Genomic DNA, 21,467 nt, shown 5'->3' with positions numbered 1-21,467 from the left:
ATCTCAGGTAACGGATTTAAGTGGTTTTGTAATTTTTAAAGCTTGTTCACTAAACAGAGTGCTTTTCAACAGGAATCAGGGGCTGAGACACGTCTGGTCTCGGCCAAGTTAATCACATTTTATAATGCTGTGGTTATACCACAGATGAATGAAATGCATGTTCACAGGTAATTTTTAGGTGCTCGTTCAGTATTAAAACATACGTTTTTGCCATGGCCAGTGTATAGTTGATATTTACATTTCAGTTAATATTTACCAGATGACTACTTTATCCTGATTAGCCCAATAATTTCAGTCTGTCATTAAAACCACAAACTAAAAATAATCACTGTGTTAATACCCCGTTTTACCCTTAATACCCTGTGTTAACGCTTTGATTTATCCATTTTTGTCTTCAGGACAAAGAGAAAAACAAAGCACATTATGTGAATGGACAGAAAAAAAATTCCACCTATTTCATAGTCTCCAGATGTTTTGAAGCCTTTTTTTGTTTCCCACTAATATTGTCCTGCCTATAGTGCTTTTCCACACTAACTGCATGTTATTTTGCTCCTTTGTGAAAATGTGGTTGTCCAGGTGCTGATGGGACGAGCATGTTTTCTTGTTTACAGTCTATTTAAAATGTCTCTGGAAGATTTCGATCATGCTTCTCCTCTTTCTCTACAATTACATTAAAGGGGTAAAGCTATTTATCAAAACAAGCAAAATTAGTATGCAGTATTAAATTATACCACTTTATTTGTTGACTTGTATTATGAGTTTGGAAAAAAAAAAAAGATCAATCTGTAAAATCCTCCAGTTAACGTAGTCCTGACTTCTAATCCAGCCTCGGGATGGGACGGTGCACTTTGACCTTAACCTGACTCTAGAGGTTTCATGCTGTGTCTGTGAGTCACTTCATGAAGCATTTTGAGCATTACTGATTTCAGCAGAAATTCCACCTAGTCCCAAGTACTGTTACACATTTACATTTAAAATGGTATTTGTTAACTAGGTTAATGGGGCTGAGAATAAACTGTATCTTTATAATCTGTAAATATGACACCTCCATGTCCATAATATGATTTAGGCTCTGGTTATTATTAAACCCTAAATGTATAACCTTCATTTGTGTCATTTGAAACTCAGTAATTCACAACATTTTAAGGGCCAGTCATATTTAATACAGATGGGGGAAAATTAATAATGTTAAAATGCAGGTTTTTGCTGTAATAGAAAAGAATCTAGGGTCCAGTCACTGATGGAAATGATCAGGTTCAATATTTGTGAATTTAATTCAATTATTCCAATATTTCAACAAAAAATACAAAGTAATCAACAGAGAAAAGTAGCTCTTGCCCCCCATCTGGGATTATGACGTCCTTGCCATCTAAAATCAGAAAAATTCCAATTAATGTGTGTTATCTCGACTTACTCGTGCATCTGTGGGTGGATTACTTTACCCTTGAATACATTTCAGCAGATGTTCGGGAAAAGACAACAGAAACTGGTATTGCCAGTTTCAGAAATGGGGAGTGGAAATTCTTCAACAGCGCATACTACGGTTGTAAATTTAAAAAGGAATAACATACAAGACTCTGATACAGTCAAATGGTTATGGTTGGTAACGTGTTTATAAGCTGATATCTAGCAGCAGTTTAGCTTGAGCCTTTAGAGACAGTAGTTAGAAAAATACAGAAAAATAACCAATGTGACTAGTAAATAAATAAAACAAACTGGTATATATATATTTTTTTTTCATCTGACATAAAAATTACATTAAAGGGATAAGAATAAAATAGTGTTTCCAAGTCTCAGCTCCTCAACTATACTGCATTCCATAAAGGGCTATTGTTGTGATTTGGGCTCCAGTCTCTTGCTTAAGCCTTAACTGGAAAAGTGCAGGAACTTTTTTTTTTTTTTATTCCTCATCTGCTTTCTACCTCAGTGAAAACAAATACAGACTGGCACACAGCTGCAGACACACATCTGTTGCACATCTGGACACATCAAGTACTATAGACAGTCAGTTAATTTAGTTCCAATGAAGCTGAAAATATAAGTTGTTAAATATATAGTTTTACCAAAATAATGGATGTAGTTTTAATTTTTTTTTTATTATTGTTAGTATTGAGTAATAAGTGTGGCTCATTGTGCAACTTGATGAGATCTGCAAATAATGTCTTTTTGTTTAATTGACATCACAAGTCTTAACATTTGTGTAACTGTAATTCACACTCCTGAAACAGCAGTTTATCACCAATGAGTGGAAACTTTTTAACCTTATTATGTTTTTAATTATTATTGTGGTCTATTCACACCTGTCCTGCAGCGTTAAATCTACAGACATTTTATAATTTCCGTTCGTAATTGCGCAATATAAGTTATGAATGTCTGTGACGTTGTGCGTTTGTTGCCAATAACACGATGAGCCGTTCTTTTCACATGTTCACAGTGCAATAAAACTTACGTAGAGAGAAAGTGGAAGATTTTTATTACTCATCAAAATGCATGTCTGAACTAACATGCACAGTTGATACTTAGTTTCAATTGATTCTTACCTCATAAGAAAACAGGCAAGCACTGTCTTAACCTGGACACATGTAAGAACTGGCACACAGATTCTTACAGATAAAAGCATGGCTGTGGGAATTTAATATTCTCACATCCTTGTTGAAACCAGACAAAAAGAGCACAATGCCAAGTGATGAGGTTTCAGACCAGGCACAAAAGAACAGGTCAGCAAAAATGAGACAGGAACAGGCAGGTAATCTGTACACCTGAGAGCCACTGTTGAGATGTAACTAGATACATATTACATGTTTTTGCACTGCATTTCAAAAGAAAGAAATACCCAAATGACTTTTTTTTCCCCCTCTGGCAGTCGCAGTAGAAAGAAAATGTTGTAAATTAAGCCTATCTGCACAAACAAGTGCATCAGCTATGACAGATGTAGTAAAAGCCAAAAGTTGTAGGATGTTTCACTGTCCGTTGATCTATTCTTCAGTTCTGGTCAGATTACTGCTGGACACTGCCTTATATCTGTCTGAACGGAGGAGCTAACTATACTGACCACTGTCCACCAGCGATCTGACCAGACCTGAAGAATTGTCTTGGATGAGCAGCGAAACGTCTTCACTCTTACAACGTTTTTGTCCAGTTGACAGATTTAACTTTTGGCTTTTACTGTGGATCAGACCTGGACGACTGAGGGATTACACAGACATGATAGATGCACATATTTGTAATAACTATATCAAATCTGCTGTGATTTGCAGTAGTAGTACAAGTAGTAAAGTACTGTACTTCAGAATTCATAGGTATCTGTATGTTACTTGAGTACATTTTACAGTGGATATGTTTTACTTCACTACATTTGAGAGCAGTATCTGTACTTTCTATTCCACTACATTTTGTACAGGACTGAAAACAAAGCAAGTACTTTTCATATGATTTGTGGGGTTATTTTTATCAGGTTCATGGTGTTTTCGAGTTCAAGCTTCAGCTTTGAGCAAACAAAATAAATAAAATAAATACATAAAATTCATAAGACCTGAATCATTTTAAAATCTATATCACTACATTTACACTTTAACAAATTAACACTTGTGAGAAATACTTAGACTTTTTACTCTTTAAATACATTTTTAAACAAGTGCTTAAATATTTTTACTTAAGTAGATTTTTTCATGTGATATTTTTACTTTACTTGAGTAACTTTTTACCTCTGTATCTGTACTTTTATCTGTACTTAAGAAATAAAATTGAGTTCTTCATCCATCACTGGTGACTTAGGATCATAAAACTAGATTTTGCTGGACAAGTGTGGAACTTAAACCTAAAATACAACTTTAACCCATTTTGACCCATATCTGAACTTTAAATCATGTTGTTGTTGTTATAATGAAGGATTTACGTCACACGGACCAGATTTTTCCCCATAAAGTCATGTCATAAATACGTAAATACAGCTAAACCTTTTTTTTTTAGCTCAAATATTTAGCTTAATATTACTTTTTAATTTAATTTGAGTGCTGTTTAAGTACAGATGCAATTTTATTTTGTATCACCATAGTGAAAATGTTTGAACCTGCAGTAAAATAAATTAAACATGTGTGCCAATTTCCACATACTGACTCAAATTTTCAGGTTTTTAGGGTAAAAGTGACATACATGTGTAGTAGTGACATATTTCAAGATTGTGTCAAAATATCCCCTTAAAAAGTCTTGTTAAAACAGTGAATCCTCACATATGTAATAGGTGTATGAATCATGACATGCAGGCAGGGCTGTGTAGGTGTGGCTAAGTCTTGGCATTGGTCCAGCCCCAAGCCCATCATCACCACTGTATAAAGGGAAGTCCTGGTCCTCCCTGTTCACCAGCCTCACACTAAAACCTTATCCATCCACCAAGCAACCAGCAGCAGCTCTCTTCTCTGCTCTTTCTACCCGAGAAAAGAAAACAACATGGGTGTGCAAAAGGTGTACTTGGAGAAACTAGCATGCTTCTTCCAGATCCGTCACCTGTTGCTTCGACAGGCTTTGGCAGAGTGTCTGGGCACCCTCATCCTTGTGGTAAGTCCCATGAAGCTTAAAGTGAAGTAAGGCTGGGGTGGGTTCAATATGAGTTCATTCTTTGTAGTAGAAGTACTTGATGTGAATAGACCCTCTTCAAAGCCACTCTATTCACTCATTATCTTTGTTAAGATAAGGTTATTAGCTTTCTGTCATATACATAAGAGAAATGAATGATTGCATAAACTATATCTCAGTTTAAACCTCAAAGCAAGTACTGTAATTCATTTCAGTAAAAAAAAATAAAAATAAAAAGATTTTCTGTTGCATTTTTTTCAATAGGAACAGCCACGTTAACTTTATTTACAGTATGGAGACAATAATTACCTCGTGCTAAGTTCTGTTTGTTGTCCATCCTTGTAATATCCTTTTTCAAAAGCCTTTAGCCAACCACAAAAACAAAACAACACTGTTTGTTCAGTATAAGGTAACCGCTTATTTAACACCTTTTGTAACATTTGCTATTGAGTTCAGTGAACGTCTGTACTGCTCTGTTTTGTGACGTAAATTCTCAAATACATTTCATATCCATGTGTAATAGCGTTACCGTGCAATAGAATAACCACATAATATTTTTGGCATGCACTGCTTTAGTGTCGAGAAGGTTATTAGACGTAATTGATGAACAGAAAGATAAGGTGTGGCACATGTGCAGTGACACATGCACATACTGAAGAGCATTGTCATAGAACTAATAGTGACACAGTGTACATACATACAAACATACCACACATAAACATAATTCTACCTATGGGGAAAAAAAGTTGAGTTGACATTTTCTCTTTTTATCATCTTATCGCTTGAAAAAAATCACCTGTCAATTCTGCATTGTACTTATTGAGCAGAAGTGTTTGCACCGTCTGTATACTTTGGCACACACCTATTTTGTCTTCTTGGATATTTAAGGTTTAAGGTGCATTTTATTGCCCTCTGCATTTGATCCATCCTTCAGCTGGGTAGATGGGGGAAACTGGAGTGCCCTGACCCACCCAGACATAAGGAGAACGTGCAAATTCCACAGAGGAAGGGTTGGGCAACTCTGGGTTTGAACCTCATACCTTCTCGCTGTGAAGCTTAAGTGCCACTCAGTCACCGTGATGTTTGATGAATCGCATTAAGATGTTGCTGATTTATGGTTTATTTGTAAGCTTATCTAATTATCTTTTATTTCCTAATGGATTAATTTTAGTCAAATGGAAGGAAATCGCAGAGCAGAATACACACTCACTTTGCTTATACTGACAGGGACATACTTTTAGAGTTAGCTCTTGCCAAAAAATGTTTTTGCCTTCAGCTTTTAATCAACAGGAAAATGCAGTTTCAGTGTTCCAGCTACTGTGCCGTTAGAGTGGTCTCCTGTTGAGACAATAACTGTGGTTATGCTCATAAAACCATGTACCACAAGATGTTCTGAGGCTTTCTGAAATAGAATAATACTATATTGTGTGGAATAATGGATTCAAATGAGACGGTGGAATTTGATCACTCTAAGTCACTAAGCACTTGCAAGTGGATATCTCTGGCATTTAGAGAAATAGCATGTTTCCGCATTTATTTAACTTAAGTAAACGTCCATTAGAAAGACACACACATTCACAAGTTGACACAAACCCAACAGTTAAGTATGGACTGCAGATTTATGCTGTATTTTAGTTTAATTGTGTCTGGTTAGTACAGACTGGGCCCTAACGACGATGAACTATCTTAAGGCGCCAGGCCCAAAGTGTGTGGTTCCCTCAGTAGTGTGGTGTGATGGAAAAGCATTCTCATCAGACCGCTTCACGAGCTGTAGCCTAAGCATAGACCACACATACTTGTCTCACCATACATATAAAACACAGGGAAAATGTGAGAGTTACAATGCTACAAACTCAGATGTTCCTAAATCCAAAAACAGAACCAACCCAGTTCAACGTGGTGTTTTTAATATGACGTGATCATTTTTCTATTAAATCTATTATTCTTCAGTCATTTACTTTAGTGGAAGTGAGTGTACTTTTACACATTCAGCAGAGTGCACTCAAGTGTGCCATAACAAACACAATAGCAGTCTTTTCGCTCCTAGAAGACAGCTTTTATGAGTTTTTTTGTTTTCCTAGTCTCAGAGATAATAATCAAAGCACCTTGCCTTACAGTTTGACTTGACACAGACTTACTGAGAAAACCATTGTGTTGCATGGATTCATAAAGTCAGATCAGGTCAAAAATCTTACCTTTTCTCTTCAGATGTTTGGCACGGGTGCAGTGGCCCAGCTGGTGTTGAGTGGCGGGACTCACGGAATGTTTCTCACTGTTAACTTCGCCTTCGGGTTCGCTGCTACCTTGGGCATCCTGGTCTGCGGCCAAATATCAGGTAGGTTCAACGACGCATGTCAATATTTACAATAATCATCACACCTTGAAATAACACAAACACTATTGCACATGAATAGGAGGACATCTTAATCCTGCCGTGACCTTTGCCCTCTGCCTCCTTGGACGAGAGCGCTGGAGGAAGTTCCCCATGTTCTTTCTCTTCCAGACGATCGGCGCATTCTTTGGTGCTGCCATTATCTTCGGCATGTACTATGGTAAGTCATGATAAATGAACTGTGCTCTATATGAGAATGTAAGTCGCTGTTCCAGACGTAATTGTGTTTTTTGGTCTCTTCATATTAGATGCCCTGTGGGACTTCCCTGGATGTTTCAACATGACCGGCAACTCACCTACAGCTGGTATCTTCGCCACGTACCCCGGGAAGCATCTGACTATCGTGAATGGCTTTTTTGACCAGGTATTAATGATTTATCGATACGGCAACCAGCATAGTTTAGCTTTAGATCAACTTAACTTAACCTGACTGAACTCTTGTGCGACAGGTCATCGGGACAGCTGCTCTTATAGTCTGCATCTTGGCTATTGTGGACCCATACAACAACCCCATCCCACAGGGTCTGGAGGCCTTCACCGTGGGCTTTGTGGTTCTGGCCATTGGACTGTCCATGGGTTTTAACTCTGGTTACGCCGTCAACCCCGCCAGAGACCTCGGACCTCGTGTTTTCTCTGCGATGGCTGGTTGGGGCGTTGACGTTTTTACGTAAGTGCGCAAGTGTCATGTTGTTTCACGTTATCATCTCACTCCTTCTGTCTGCTTCTTGTCTATAAACAAACTCGTTCTTCTGTGTACAGTTTCAGAAATGGGTGGTTCCTGGTGCCCACGTTTGCCCCGTTCATTGGCACTCTCATCGGTGTAATGGTGTATCAGGTGATGGTGGGTTTCCATGTGGAGGGCGAAGTGCGCGATCGCAAAGCTGCACAGCAAGAGAACGAGAGAGTCAGGCTAACAAACGTAACCACCAACAACGACCACAGCAAAGAGAGCAACAAAGAACTGCATTGAATCTCTAATTGTTTTTGCATTTTGAGGAAAAAAACTTTTAAAACAAAGAATTACATTAATTCTATTATTAAATATTTTGTATCTTGCAGTATTGTACTCTTCATGCCATTGTAGTATGCTCATAGCTTTGTATATTTTTTTTTATGTTGTTGTAGATGTGTTTTGACCACTTTTAATTTCCAAAAATGTGTATATTTAATCTGTACTTGAATCATAGTCCACTGCTTTTCAATGATAACTCTGTGGTCCAAACAAAAACGTTTAACAATACTAACCACACCTGGCGAAAAGCATTCAATTTAAATTCATAAATGCTAGGATTTGATTGTTTAAATTGATTGTTGTAAATTGTTATCTTAGACAATTGTTTTTCTGTGGTTTACTAAGTTTGTGGTTTGGGGAAATGTGTATGTAGGTTAAGGGGAAATGCTTTTGTTTTAATACAATAAACATTCGGTACCTTTCATGACATAAAGGTGGTTCGTGTTACCTGCTGTTCCACTTTTCAGTTCATTTCTAGTGTAGTTTCCATGTCTGTGTCTGACTGTGTACAAGTTTCAACAGGACACTCACTCATAACCAAGTGTATGTAACTTCAAATAAATCGCACACAAACACCTTTTTCACTTGTCGGTAAATTTACTTTATCAACCATGAGCTAAAATCCCTCCAGAAAAGCTTAAAAATATATGATTAACGAATAACTACATATTCCTACAAACAGGGGTATGTAGTCAAACCATAATGGATGTGTTTTACATCTGAAAAAGGTCACAAAGAGTTTATATCTCACCAAATATCACACACAGCTATTAAAATTATTTGGGGCTATGCAATGTAAAGTACGCAAATTGTATAATTTTTATGGCCAAACACAAGCAGTCAATATATTTTTCTACCAAGCCAATGCCAGCCTCAAAATATGTACATGTGTTTTCTATCTCCTTCTGGAATTTAGTGATTAGATTAGATTTCTCTGTAAGAAATCTTTCAGCAGTTTGAACTGTTATCCTAGATCTTCTGGTGAGGTACAATGTAGTAACCTTTCAGTGCAAACAAGCTCATCCTACTTATTCGTGCACACATATTGCCAAAAAGAGATAATTATTCTTTAATATAAAATAGGAGAAAAAACTTGTTAAAGCAGGCCTTGTGACTTTTCTTTTTCGTTGATTATAACTCAAACATCTGTGTGGAAAAGCTGGTTCTTTAGCAGCAAAATAGAACTATAAAACAGCTCACATACCATCTACATTCCCTTTCGCATTTGCTGCAGGTGAGATTTGCTATCAAATCCCCATTAAACCCCCTGAAGCCAGATTGCTCACGCCAGTGTTTAGGCAAAACATCTGCCCTGGATATATTTCATCATGATGTAACACGAGCGCAGGAACACATAACAGGTGTATGTACATAACGGCTGGAATTCTTGAACTGTGTATATTTATGGTGTTAGAATATTTTAAAATAGGGTATACACTACAAAACTGCATGTATACAATTACTTCCAGAATTAATTTGATTTAAAATAATAAATAAATTCAATAAAATGTTGGATCCAGATGCTGCAGTTTTATAATGTGGTTCGTTCTTTGCATGAAGCACCTGAGGGAAAGGCTGGTACCATGTGCTGGCCATGTGTGATAGGTGTCCCGTTTACTCATAGACTTTGAATTCAAACCAAATACAAATACAAGTGATCCTGGCTAAACTAATAACTTTAGAAAAAATGTCTTATTCAAAGCAAATATAAATCAGCATTCTTTAAATGCCTAAGACATGCACGTGCACACAAATGTATACAGCCATGGTTTTATCACATGGGACACTGCAATGACATATATTAATTTCCTGAAGACTTATGATAACAAAGCAATAATATCCAACACAATATCCTTTTGTGAGAAGAAAATACTGAAAAAGGCTCAGATTCAGCGCATTCAGACCACATCTGTTTGTTGTTTTTGAAGCTATTCTGTTCTTCAGTTGTATCCAAGTTTTTAGACAACAATTTTAGAAAAAGAATTTCTTATTCGAGCTTCCAGGTATTTACTCCCAAACCTAACCTACTGTTATTCTAGGTCAAAGCCAGAGGAACTAGTTGTCCCTGTAATATTTGAAACAGCATCTGCCGTAGTTAGTTTATTGCCAGGATTATAGTCGTAATTCATTTTGGTGATGTGTCATAATCCACGTCCAACATTTTTTATATCTCCTCCTCTGTGAAAAATAGCTTTATAAATCAAAAAGTAACAGTCGCATTAAAGGAGGCACAAGAGAAAATTATTTAACTCTGGCTGTATCAAGCAGTGTGAGACAGTAATGCTTCAATTTCAATTATAACTTCCCACAGTCCACAGAATGTTAAACCAGAATGATCATCTGCGTAAGAAGACTCCTGAGTCAGACTACAACAACACACACCCATTTTATTGAAAGAGGTATAACCCTCCCATCTCACTTGTAATGACACGCACAAGACATTATGTAAGTATTTGAACATGAAAACAGTAAAATCAATGTCTAAGCTTTTTATTGTTACAGAATGCAGAAAAGGAGGATTGAAGGGGTTAAAAGGCCCCGCTTTCCTTTAAAATGTTTATTGTACAGTGGGATGGAATTTGGGAGGATAATGAGGGGATTTCAACTTTATTTGCTCAATCTAAACTTTAGCGATCACAACAAAATGTACATGCTGTATATGTAAGTGCTTTATACAATATTTAATGTCGTGGCTAAAGGCAAATATAACATGAAAATAAAGCAATAGATTCTGTAGTTTTCCTGTAAAGTGTGTCTGTGGTTAGCCAGGGAGCGTGTGGCAGTTTTCACAGTCCAGAGTGCTGTTCATTAAACTTTGTGCCCTCTCATTAGTGTAAATGCTTCCAGCAGTAAAAACACAACAATATCGATCCTTCTAAAAGACACACACAGAATGGACAACTACAACACGTACACATTTGTACACACAGCACATTATGTTATGTTGTTTAGAGAAGTGTTTATATTTTTCTTGTCGCTCACCTATGTTACAAATTGAAGGCTCAAATTAGACATTAGGCAACGGCAGCCTCTCCCAAAAAACAGTAAAACGCACTCTGTTTTGCTGCCGTAAACAGGTTCCTGCTGGCAAGTTTCCGTGCTATGGGCTAAACCTCCATCACCACCTTTAACATGTATGTGATTAAGCATTCCTACAACCTGCAGCTTCACTATAATCCTACCACACTGTTATGGTTAATGATGATGATGATGATGAAGTACAAAAATAAAAAAATAAATGTGTGTAGTGTAGTGTAGTAGCAAAAGCATCCTAGTATTACAAAAATGTACAAAGATATGACTTGTTACAACATAATAAGAATCAAACATTACAATCTACATTTTTAAACTACCAAATACTGTAAAATAAACTAAATATTCCACTACTACTAAAATGAACTACTACAATCAATATTGCCAGTGCCAGGCAAGTCTGTCACAAGAGAATAGAACACATTTCCGAAGTTCTTAGTCAGTTTACAGGACGAAAACTCAACTAAAATGACGTATTGTTACATTTTTATGGTTTTAAGTACTTTAATAATACAACTATAAGTGCTTCCGTAGTTTAATGTTAATAACTCTATAAAAAAGCGCCTTTTTTACACTCCATGTCACATACCACCTGTGCTGGATCTTATGCCTCATACAGAGGAGTCACTGTGCCATCCTTCCATTCAATCAGGATCTCTCCTCTCTGCAGAGTTGGGGTGGACTGTGGGAGGCGCATGGCGTGTTCAGTCAGGGGTGCTCTTTCACCAGTCATCGGGGAACCAGGGACACTCATTTCCTGCCTTGGTGAATATGACTTCAAAACACACACCACCTTTTTCCTTCTGATGGACAATATTAAAAGCAACTGTTAGATCTATACACTGTTTAGTCATATTTTTGGATTTTCTTCCCAAGTACTTACCTGTTAGAATACACATTAAGGACCAGGATAATAGTTCCCAAAACCAAAGCCAAGCTGCTTAATACAAGCATGGTTATCTTCCAGCCCATACCTGAGCAATAGTATATAAAAGAAAAAAAAAAAAAAAGCATTACAAATTACCCTCAATAAACATGCCCTGTCTTGCAAATGCAACACAAATACATACAGCTCCACCTAATGGTGAACTATCACTCCTACAAGACCCACTGCACCACCAGTTCAGTTGTGCTATATAGACACACTAAACCAAGAAGGAAATATAAAGTAATAATTTTTATGGTTTAGGTTGTATTTCTAAAATGATATATTGATGAGTGAGATGTCAAAACTGTCAAAAATATATTTCATGTTATTAGTTAATGTGGCCTGTTTTGTTTTACTTACCATAGTCCATATTAAAGAATATCATGGTGGGGTCAGCAGATTTAGTGTTTACTGATGGAAGAGACACATTATTGACGGGGTACGTCTCTGTGGTCTCAAAGTCTTTTAAACCTTCATCTGTTAAAAACAACAGGCAAATGTCATATTACTTTATACTAGTAATTAAAATTCAAAAAATATAAAACATTAATGGCATAAATGTTTAAGCAAATTTAACCAAGGCTAAAGTGTCTATGTAACCCCTCACTTGTCCAGGTCTGATTCATAGAAAAAGGCTGCTGGTGGACACTGCCTTATATCTATCTGAAGGGAGGGACTAAACTACCCTATTCAACCTTTAACGATCCTGCTATTGTTGTCTTGGTCTAGGTCTGAGGATGGAGTTATAGATGGGGGAGTGATGATGTCTAAGGCCCTCATTCCTGTTGAAGGAAGGGTTCTCTTTCCTAACAAATATAGCTTCTTTAACTCCTCTCTTAAACAATTTCTTTTCTCTGGCTAAGATCTGTACCTCACTATCTTCAAAGCAGTGGTTAGCGTCTTTGAAATGGAGATGTACAGCAGACTGGGGTCCAGAGGAGCTCTCTCAATGTTGTTGGTTCATTCTCCAATGAAGTGGCTATCTAGTTTCTCCAATGTAACGCTCACTGCACTCTTGACTACACTGAATGGAGTAGACCACATTACTTTGTTTGTGGCTCAGGGTTTTGTCCTCAGGGGGGACCAGTATTTGTCTTAAAGTGTTTGTAGGTTTGAAAAAGACAGGACTCTCAAACTGTCTGAAAATCCTCTGAAGTCGTTTCCTGTTGTCCTGTTTTTTAGCTCTCTTATATCTATTGAAGGCCCATTTTGGATACCCACAAGCCAAAAGAGCTTTCTCCACATGTTCCTCCTCCTTCACTTTCCCCTCTGTGTTTGTGGGCACCATTTGAGCTCTGTGTTGTAGGATTACTCCGAGTTTGTGCTGCAGTGGATGGTGTGAATCAAACAGCACGCAAAAATTCAAGCTCTGGAACCCTTTACTGCACATATTAATGCCATGGATCCAAACATCAAGTTCACACAGAAAAAGGCCAAGGGGAACAAACTGGCCTTCTTAGATTGTGCAGTAACTATAGGAGAGGACCAGTGTCTGAAGGTAGAAGTCTTCAGAAAGTCCACATACACTGACCAATACTTGCTGTTTGATTCATACCATCCACTGCAGCACAAACTCGGAGTAATCCTACAACACAGAGCTCAAATGGTGCCCACAAACACAGAGGGGAAAGTGAAGGAGGAACAACATGTGGAGAAAGCCCTCTCAACAGATCTAAGAGAGATTAAAAAAAACAGGACAACAGGGAATCTGAACCTAGAAGGAAAGGTGTAATTATTCCTTACACAGTGGGTCTGTCTGAAAAACTTCAGAGGATTTTCAGACAGTTTGAGATTCCTGTCTTTTTGAAACCTACAAACACTTTTAGACAAAAACTGGTCCACCCTAAGGACAAATCCCTGAGCCACAAACAAAGTAATGTGGTCTACTCCATTCAGTGTAGTCAAGAGTGCAGTGAGCGTTACATTGGAGAAACTAGATAGCCACTTCATAAGAGAATGTACCAACACCGTCGAGAGAGCTCCTCTGGACCCCAGTCTGCTGTAGATCTCCATCTCAAAGGCACTAACCCCTCCTTTGAAGATAGTGAGTTACAGATCTTAGCCAGAGAAAAGCAATGGTTTGAGAGGGGAGTTAAAGTTTTTTTTAGGATTTGTCCAGTTGATAAATTTAAACATTCATCTTTTGCCAAGGCTAAAGTATCAAATCACACTGCTGAATATGTTCTGTTTGTGATTTCAAAATATAGTTGTGTATGGTTTTCTAAATGAAACGTAACAATCAATAGCTGTGCTGGTATATAAAACACAATCTAAAGCTTTATAGCACATGCTGTAATGGAAATGTGATATTTCTTACATAACGGGGTTCGCCCATCCACAGCGGATATGCCAGGTTCCACTGGTTTTCCAGGATACTGAATATGTTGCTCCCGGTGATGCATGCTCCCTCTTTCATCACACAAGGTCTGGTTATCAACAGCTCTCCACCTGCTACCCTGCATGCAACAGAATGACCCAGTGTGGTTTTTCATTAACACATGTAAGAGCCTGACCTCATCCATGTGTGTATTTTATTCTTCTTTGTATCACTTATGTATGTATCCAGTATTAACTACAAATAAGGGCTTTTATACAAGAGGTTATAAATGCCATGGTTTATGTTTACATCAAGTGAGTCCAGCCCACCTATACACCTAATTTATATGTTAAATAAAGATTTCCAAACAGTTATATGCTGCTATTATTATGAAATATGTCTTATTTTTAAATTGCATCATAGAGTTTTGCTCACTTGCTTGTGTTCCCTGGAAACAAAAACCAAAGATGATTGCTGAATGGCACTGAGATGCAGCCCTTTCCCACTCAAAGTGAGGTGGCCTTTTTTGGAGCAGGACCATGACTGTCTGCTCATCACGTCCTCTTCATATTCTCCAGACAGCTCACTGAAGACACAGGGCTGAAGCTGGACACCTTCGTACTGCTCGGTGGGTGCAGTTAGACACAGAGCTGTTTGCTGGTTCTGCAGAGCATGGTTCTCCTGAAACCAGCGCCACAGTTGGGAGGATTCATGCACACTGCAGTCCCCAAGTGACACTCTCCCATCAGACTCTCCCTGGAGACACTTCCCCAGCAGCTTGTTCTTGATCCTAACACTCAAGGATGCACCTAGGGGGAAAAAATCCACATTTAAAAGTCCAATTCATTTAGCAATATAAAGGAAAAGGTAAAATGGAGTTTGTTTGGCTTTGTTCCTCAATGCAGCGGGCAGAATAAGTGGGGAACTCCATGGTAACTCTAACAGACATAGGCTTACAGGAACTTATTTACAAAGAAAGCGCTGCAGTACACTACACTAAACCTGCAGGCTTTTGTGCAACATTTGGACAAGTTGTAAACCAATACAGTCATAATTGGCATTGAGTAAGGCTGCTAATGACTGTATGACTGTACGCTAACACTTATTAGACATTTTCCAGATTATATGGCCTTAAAATAGGTGTCTAGGTGCTTACTACTACTACTACTACTACTACATCTACTACACACTGCATACTACAAGCTATGACGCGTAGATATCCACATATGCACTGGGTTTCTGCTAAAGCGCGACGAAACGTGTGTTATCCTGTCTCTTTTACGCGACTAAACGCTTTTCTTTAGATGATCTCCCAGAAAGTACCTCATTACTCATAACTTACCGATGCAAACGATGAGAAGGACCAAACGTGCATGGAGCTGCGTCCTCGCCATGGCGCGCACAGGACAAACTTTGCAGAGTCTTGTTGTTGCATCTTTGTGGCGACAGTGGCAAGTGTCTGTGGGCGTGGCTACAGTTTCCCCGGATCCCACATCACTCACGAGCAACAAGTGGGAAATAAACATGGATATTTTCACAAACCTGTCGTTTTTTAGACCATTCAGGAGATATGGGCTAATCCGAACACTATTAAATCATAATCACACTGTGAATAGGGCCTTTGTATGAATTAAATCCCTTATTTCCTTGCTGTCACACACATTGTAGGGCTGATTCCTGACTGCTGGATTCTGCTCCATTGTAGATAGTGTTGTTGTAGTTATATTTTAATTTAAGCTGTGGCCCACTGTGCAATGAAAATAGACTAATTACATAGGTGAGACGATGATAGACTGAAATAACAAAGCCCAAAATGTATTCTAGGAATGCAAGGAAGGCCGTTAGAGCCACTGTGTTGAAAACTGCATGGACTGCTAATTAGATGTGAAGATCATAAATCTGTTAAAAGACCTGTTCACTCTACAAACTTGAATGGGGGTCCCTACCCTGTACTGTGAGATATGGGACAGCTTTTACAGCCAACTGGTCACATGATGTTTTTCCTGTATAATGATGCACACCAAAGAATGTGACTCGTGTTGGCTAAAATGTTTATTTAAGAACTTTAAAGATTACAATTAAAGATGACAAGGATTTTGTGCATATTAAGTGATGAGGTTTTATACAACTCAGATAGGTAAAAGTAATCAGCTGAAGTAGACTTTACAGGTGAGTCTGACTACGTTTTGCATCCATTTTTGTATTGCTACATTATTTATTTGATAATGAGCGCTTAAAGCTGTGTCTTTTTGTCCATATCTGTTCCGCTTTGTGAAGGTGGATAGAGAGACATATAAGATGGAGGTGCTTGGTTTTGTGGAAACTGAGCATTCATTGTACTGAGTGGAGGCTGCCCTGGATAAGGCACTGCAGGCGCTGCTGGATACCCATATGCAACGGGCTGCGGGGGCATTTGATTGCTGTAGCCCGGTACAGGATTGTAGTAGCCCCCAGGAGGAATTTGTGGGTATTGATTAGGACCTGGTGGAGGGTATGCATATGCGTTTGGTGGACCCGGAGGATAAGGACCAGAGAAAGGTGGAGGAAAATCACTGGAGCTCGGACCAGATACTGCCCCGGAGACATTTTTGGAGCCATGTTGACCAATGGGATCTGGAGCAGCAATGATCAGTGGGAGCGACACTTCAGGGTCAATGCCAAAACTGATGTCCAAATATGTCTGCAATAACAAAAACAAAGAGATAGAGTAAAATAAGTGAAATTGGGACAAAAAAGACACAGTAAATTACAACCACAACATGCATTACTGTGTAAACCATAGCTGTAGCATAGAGTGTATATTTTGCAGATTATAAATAACACTTCATACCTTCATATAGAACTCCACAGTGATGATCTCACAGTTGAGGATGCTGAGCTTGCTATCTACAGGGACTGGGATGGAGCAGGAGAACTCACCCTCAGAGTCGGGTTCAATGTTCTCTCCAGCAATTTTGCACACAGTTTCATTATAAATCTTTGCATGGTGGTATGCTCGGTACAATGTTTTTTGATCTATGCTATACTTGATCCGCATTTTCTTGGAAGATTTGTTCTTGACTTTGGCAGTAACATGTATATTTTCCCCTGTGAACAAAATTCACTGAAATCAGAATATATATTTGAACAAATGGACAGACAGTCATGCCACGGTTAGCCGGAAAATGAGAGTCCAAATATGAGTGGGACAAAGTATGTACCTGGTGCGAAAACCCGTTTGTTCACAGTGGCACTCAAATGAACTTGACCTTTGGAGAATGTTCCCACCTTTTTATCGACCGAACCAGTCTGGGGAGACTAGTGAATGACATAAAAACATACATATTTACATTGAAAGACAATCAGAGAACATGCTACTGTTTGTATTCTGGTAAAATACACACATACTTTGCATACAAGGCTGAATACCAAACCAGTTTTGCCTGATTTTAGTGTTTACTTTGTAACATAATCTGATGTAACAGGGTTCATTCTTATGGAGAACAAGATCACTTCTGGAATTTCTTAATGTTTCAACTATAAACGTATAACTATATAACTATATACTACAAACAGGCTTTGCATCATTTTGATTTGGTTTAGTCAGGACAATTAGTGTGATCATAAGTAGACTACCGACTCCCTGGATACGCTGCTAAACACTTACACTTAGAACAACAACTGATGAAATATACCGTGTAAAGCTGGTATTAGAAAAGAGGAAGAAGGGTTTAGTAAATCTCTTACTACAGACGATGTGGTATTACAGTGGTATTCAGTTACTTATGGCATATGTATCAAAACTAGAGTTCACACAGGGCTATTACCTGGTCAGAAGGTAAAACAGATCTAGCCATAAAATACAGCTCCTTTTTCTTTGAAGTAGATGGGTGAATGGAGCTCCTTTTCAGCTTTGCCTGAAGCACATGGACAATTTTGCCATGAAAACCCTTGAAGGATGGTGGGATGTTTCTGGAAGACAAATTTATCTGGTGTCATTTAGGATAGATATAGGATAGATTCCCTATAGCATGTTATAGCGATACAAACAGTAAAAGTACAAGTGTGTATGTTCTTCAAAAGTCTGCTTCTTACCCCTCTGGTATTTTAAGCTTGAACTGATAGCAATGGTCTCCCTTTGGAAGAACAATTTCTGCAATTAAACCCAGAGAGAATCTTACATCATATCAAGTATTCAGTTTTATATTAAACATTTTATTGTACAATGGATGCAGGATAACATGTCAGTATAGTCAGAATCATTTGCCAGTACACACATTTGCCAGTACACACATTCAGTCTTATTTTCTTTAGTCGAGGTTTACTTACCATCTGCATTTTCAGGGATCAGAAGCTCTTTGGCTTTGTAAAACCTCTCATGTTTAGTGTGTGAGTGTCTGTGCTCCCCCTGTCCTTCACTCCAGTGCACGTTTGCGTCTCCTTTAGCTTTCACGTACAGATATTTGACTTTCATTTCTTCTGTTAAAGTGAAAGTCAGCGTGCCTTTGACTGTATCTCCCGCGACGAAAAAATTTTGCTTATTAAGAGCTTCATACTTCAATTTGAAATCCTTGATTGGAGACATTACGCATCGATAACGCGCAAACCGAGATGATAAACAAGAAAAAGCCCCTCGGGAGGTGATGTCCGGATCCGCCCCACAGGCAGGTGCAGACCGTGGGGCGGATCCACCGATCCACACGCAGCAGGAACACGGACCCATTTCATATTTTATTCTATGTTATTGTATCTTTTTAATCAATTTTTTCAATAACTTCCAGGTCAGGTGACCTACAAACTCCAGTAGTCACTGTAGTAGTCACTGTAGTAGTTACTGTAGTAGTCACTGTAGTAGTCACTGTAGTAGTTACTGTAGTAGTCACTGTAGTAGTTACTGTAGTAGTTACTGTAGTAGTCACTGTAGTAGTTACTGTAGTAGTCACTGTAGTAGTTACTGTAGTAGTTACTGTAGTAGTCACTGTAGTAGTTACTGTAGTAGTCACTGTAGTCGTCCTGTTGCTCAGGTGTGACGTACCTTCTGCTTTCCTGAATTAACCCTTTGTGAACGTTTCATGATTTATTTCCCACTTGAAAATCAGTGATTTTTTCCAATATCTTCTGAGGCAGGTGACCCAGGATCCCCAAACCAAGTTATGAAAGTCCTAGTGATACCTGAGAACTAGGGCCACTATAATAACTCTGTGTGAGGGCCCTAGGTCTCCTTAGTTAGAAGCTATTGAAAAATAGACCCCTTCTGTTTGTATTCTCATTGCATTTGGCTGGTGTTGGTAAAGTTATATTTGCTTATCTGGGCTAAACTTCAACTAAGGTAATTAAAAAAAATAATTAAAAAGTGTCCTGGGGGCCATGCACCTCCTTTGGGGGGAGTCTTCAGTCACCTGGACAACCTGGTAAAATGCACCAAAATGCAGGAAATACAGGGTAAAAGAACTCCTGGCATTGACACATGTCAGTGACAGATTATAAACTAATGATTAAATGTTGTAGACAGAGAGAGAGAGAGAGAGGAGAGAGGGAGAGAGCGAGAGGGGGGAGAGAGAGAGAGAGGACAGAGAGGGAGAGAGGGAGAGAGGAGAGAGAGAGAGGAGAGACAGAGTCAGAGAGAGGAGAGAGGGAGAGAGGAGAGAGAGGAGAGAGAGAGCGAGAGAGAGGAGAGAGAGAGAGAGAGGAGAGAGTGAGAGAGAGGAGAGAGAGAGAGGAGAAAGAGAGGAGAGAGAGAGGAAGGAGAGAGAGAGAGGAGGGGGGAGAGAGAGTGAGAGAGAGCGAGAGAGAGGAGAGAGAGAGGGAGAGAGAGAGAGAGAGGAGAAAGAGAGGAGAGAGAGAGAGAGAGAGAGAGAGAGAGAGGGAGATAGAGAGAGAGTACCAAGTGATGGGAACACAAGAAACCAGAAATACCAGGGGCTCAAAGCAGAGCTGGAGAAGAACTGGAACTGGTGTTAATGTAAGACAGGAGTGTCCAAACTATTTTCACTGAGGGCCATATCTTGAAAAATATTTGACACGGAGGGCCACAGGCCAGTGATCAATACAGTGGATAATTCTTACTTTAAATAAGGCTTGAAATAGTAATATTAGCTCTGTATGACAATGCAATGTGTTGTTATTTAGGTTATATTGGGAGGATTACTGGAATTTGCTATAAAAAGTACTGATTATGAAGAATTAGGCCAGTTAAACTGAAGGCCTGAGGGCCTGAGGGCCAATAAAATTTGGTCTGGGGGCCGCATTTGGCCCCCAGGCCATAGTTTGGACAACCCTGACATAATATTAACAGTTAATCAGATAATTAAAGCATAAAAAACATGCTAACAAGTTTACTCTGGATCTCACTCCAAATCACTAAATCCTTGAATTCTTCATCCTCTGTGTTGCTTCTAAACAACTTCACCAACTCAACTGTCAACAGACTAGTTTTCTTTTAGGAGGCATGAACAAAAGTTTAGTCTTTCTCTGGTGTCTTTTAAATTACTGTAATGTTGATTTTTTTTTTTTTTTCAATGGTATAGGAGCAGTATATACTAGTAAACAAGCCTAGATTGTCCTCACAGTGTGACAAACTATGAAAAAAGGTGCGACTTGTAGTCCTGACAATATGTACACAATAATCTCTCTCTCTCTCTCTCTCTCTCTCTATATATATATATATATATATATATATATATATATATAGTGCATTTGCTTAGTTGAACTACATGTAAAAAATACACAATATTATACATCTAAAGAGTGAAGCACATCATGCACAGGGCAGTAGCATACGGGGGTGAGCTCTTCCCTCTGCCCCATGTTCACACAGCTCTGATATGGTTAAAGGCCTGTGGCACAGTTATGGTAAAGGTCAGGATGATCTCATGAGGTTTTGGTTAAGTTTAGAGCCTTTTTGTCCGCACATTTTTATGTTTAGGGCCTCGCTGTGGGGTTCAAGTTAGAATTAAGGCATAGGTACAAGATGTGAACAACATACATTTAAGTTCAACTGGAAGGAAAACATCTGAAAAAACAGAACAAACTAAAAGAAAAAAACATTCCAAAAAACATGGCAGAGGCTACATTCATGTACTAAGATTTGATTATTAAATATTTTCAGATGTAGTGCAAATACTCTATGGGAGATTCACTGTTTTTGCAAAACAATCCTAATTTATAATGTTGAGCTTTTTATTATTTGTCAGAGATTGAGTCCACAAAACTACCCAATTTTATGCATTAAGCT

General features: G+C 38.5%; 3 protein-coding genes across 3 annotated transcripts; 1 reads left to right on the top strand and 2 right to left on the bottom strand.

Moving 5' to 3' along the window:
- Positions 1 to 4,341: 4,341 nt before the first annotated feature.
- aqp3a (aquaporin 3a) lies at positions 4,342 to 8,556 on the top strand. Its single transcript, XM_033972018.2, has 6 exons — positions 4,342 to 4,554; positions 6,781 to 6,907; positions 6,987 to 7,124; positions 7,213 to 7,328; positions 7,414 to 7,631; positions 7,724 to 8,556. Exons 1-6 carry the CDS (start codon positions 4,447 to 4,449, stop codon positions 7,932 to 7,934), a joined length of 918 nt encoding a protein of 305 aa, XP_033827909.1. The 5' UTR covers positions 4,342 to 4,446; the 3' UTR covers positions 7,935 to 8,556.
- A 1,786-nt stretch (positions 8,557 to 10,342) lies between these two features.
- Positions 10,343 to 15,732, bottom strand: si:dkey-245n4.2 (uncharacterized). Its single transcript, XM_033972017.2, has 6 exons — positions 15,597 to 15,732; positions 14,690 to 15,063; positions 14,255 to 14,393; positions 12,298 to 12,414; positions 11,893 to 11,983; positions 10,343 to 11,812 (listed from the first exon to the last, which is right to left on the bottom strand). Exons 1-6 carry the CDS (start codon positions 15,646 to 15,648, stop codon positions 11,614 to 11,616), a joined length of 972 nt encoding a protein of 323 aa, XP_033827908.1. The 5' UTR covers positions 15,649 to 15,732; the 3' UTR covers positions 10,343 to 11,613.
- A 560-nt stretch (positions 15,733 to 16,292) lies between these two features.
- On the bottom strand, positions 16,293 to 18,887 carry LOC117376455 (arrestin domain-containing protein 3-like). Its single transcript, XM_033972944.2, has 6 exons — positions 18,563 to 18,887; positions 18,329 to 18,386; positions 18,061 to 18,205; positions 17,455 to 17,551; positions 17,085 to 17,341; positions 16,293 to 16,934 (listed from the first exon to the last, which is right to left on the bottom strand). The coding sequence occupies exons 1-6, from the start codon at positions 18,816 to 18,818 to the stop codon at positions 16,488 to 16,490; spliced, it is 1,260 nt and encodes a 419-aa protein (XP_033828835.1). The 5' UTR covers positions 18,819 to 18,887; the 3' UTR covers positions 16,293 to 16,487.
- Between the last annotated feature and the right edge of the window lie 2,580 nt (positions 18,888 to 21,467).

Source organism: Periophthalmus magnuspinnatus, chromosome 9 (assembly GCF_009829125.3).
Source record: "Periophthalmus magnuspinnatus isolate fPerMag1 chromosome 9, fPerMag1.2.pri, whole genome shotgun sequence".
Lineage (NCBI taxonomy): Eukaryota > Metazoa > Chordata > Actinopteri > Gobiiformes > Gobiidae > Periophthalmus > Periophthalmus magnuspinnatus.
The sequence above is the reverse complement of the archived record's forward strand: the minus strand, read 5'-3'. Positions and strand labels throughout refer to the sequence as shown.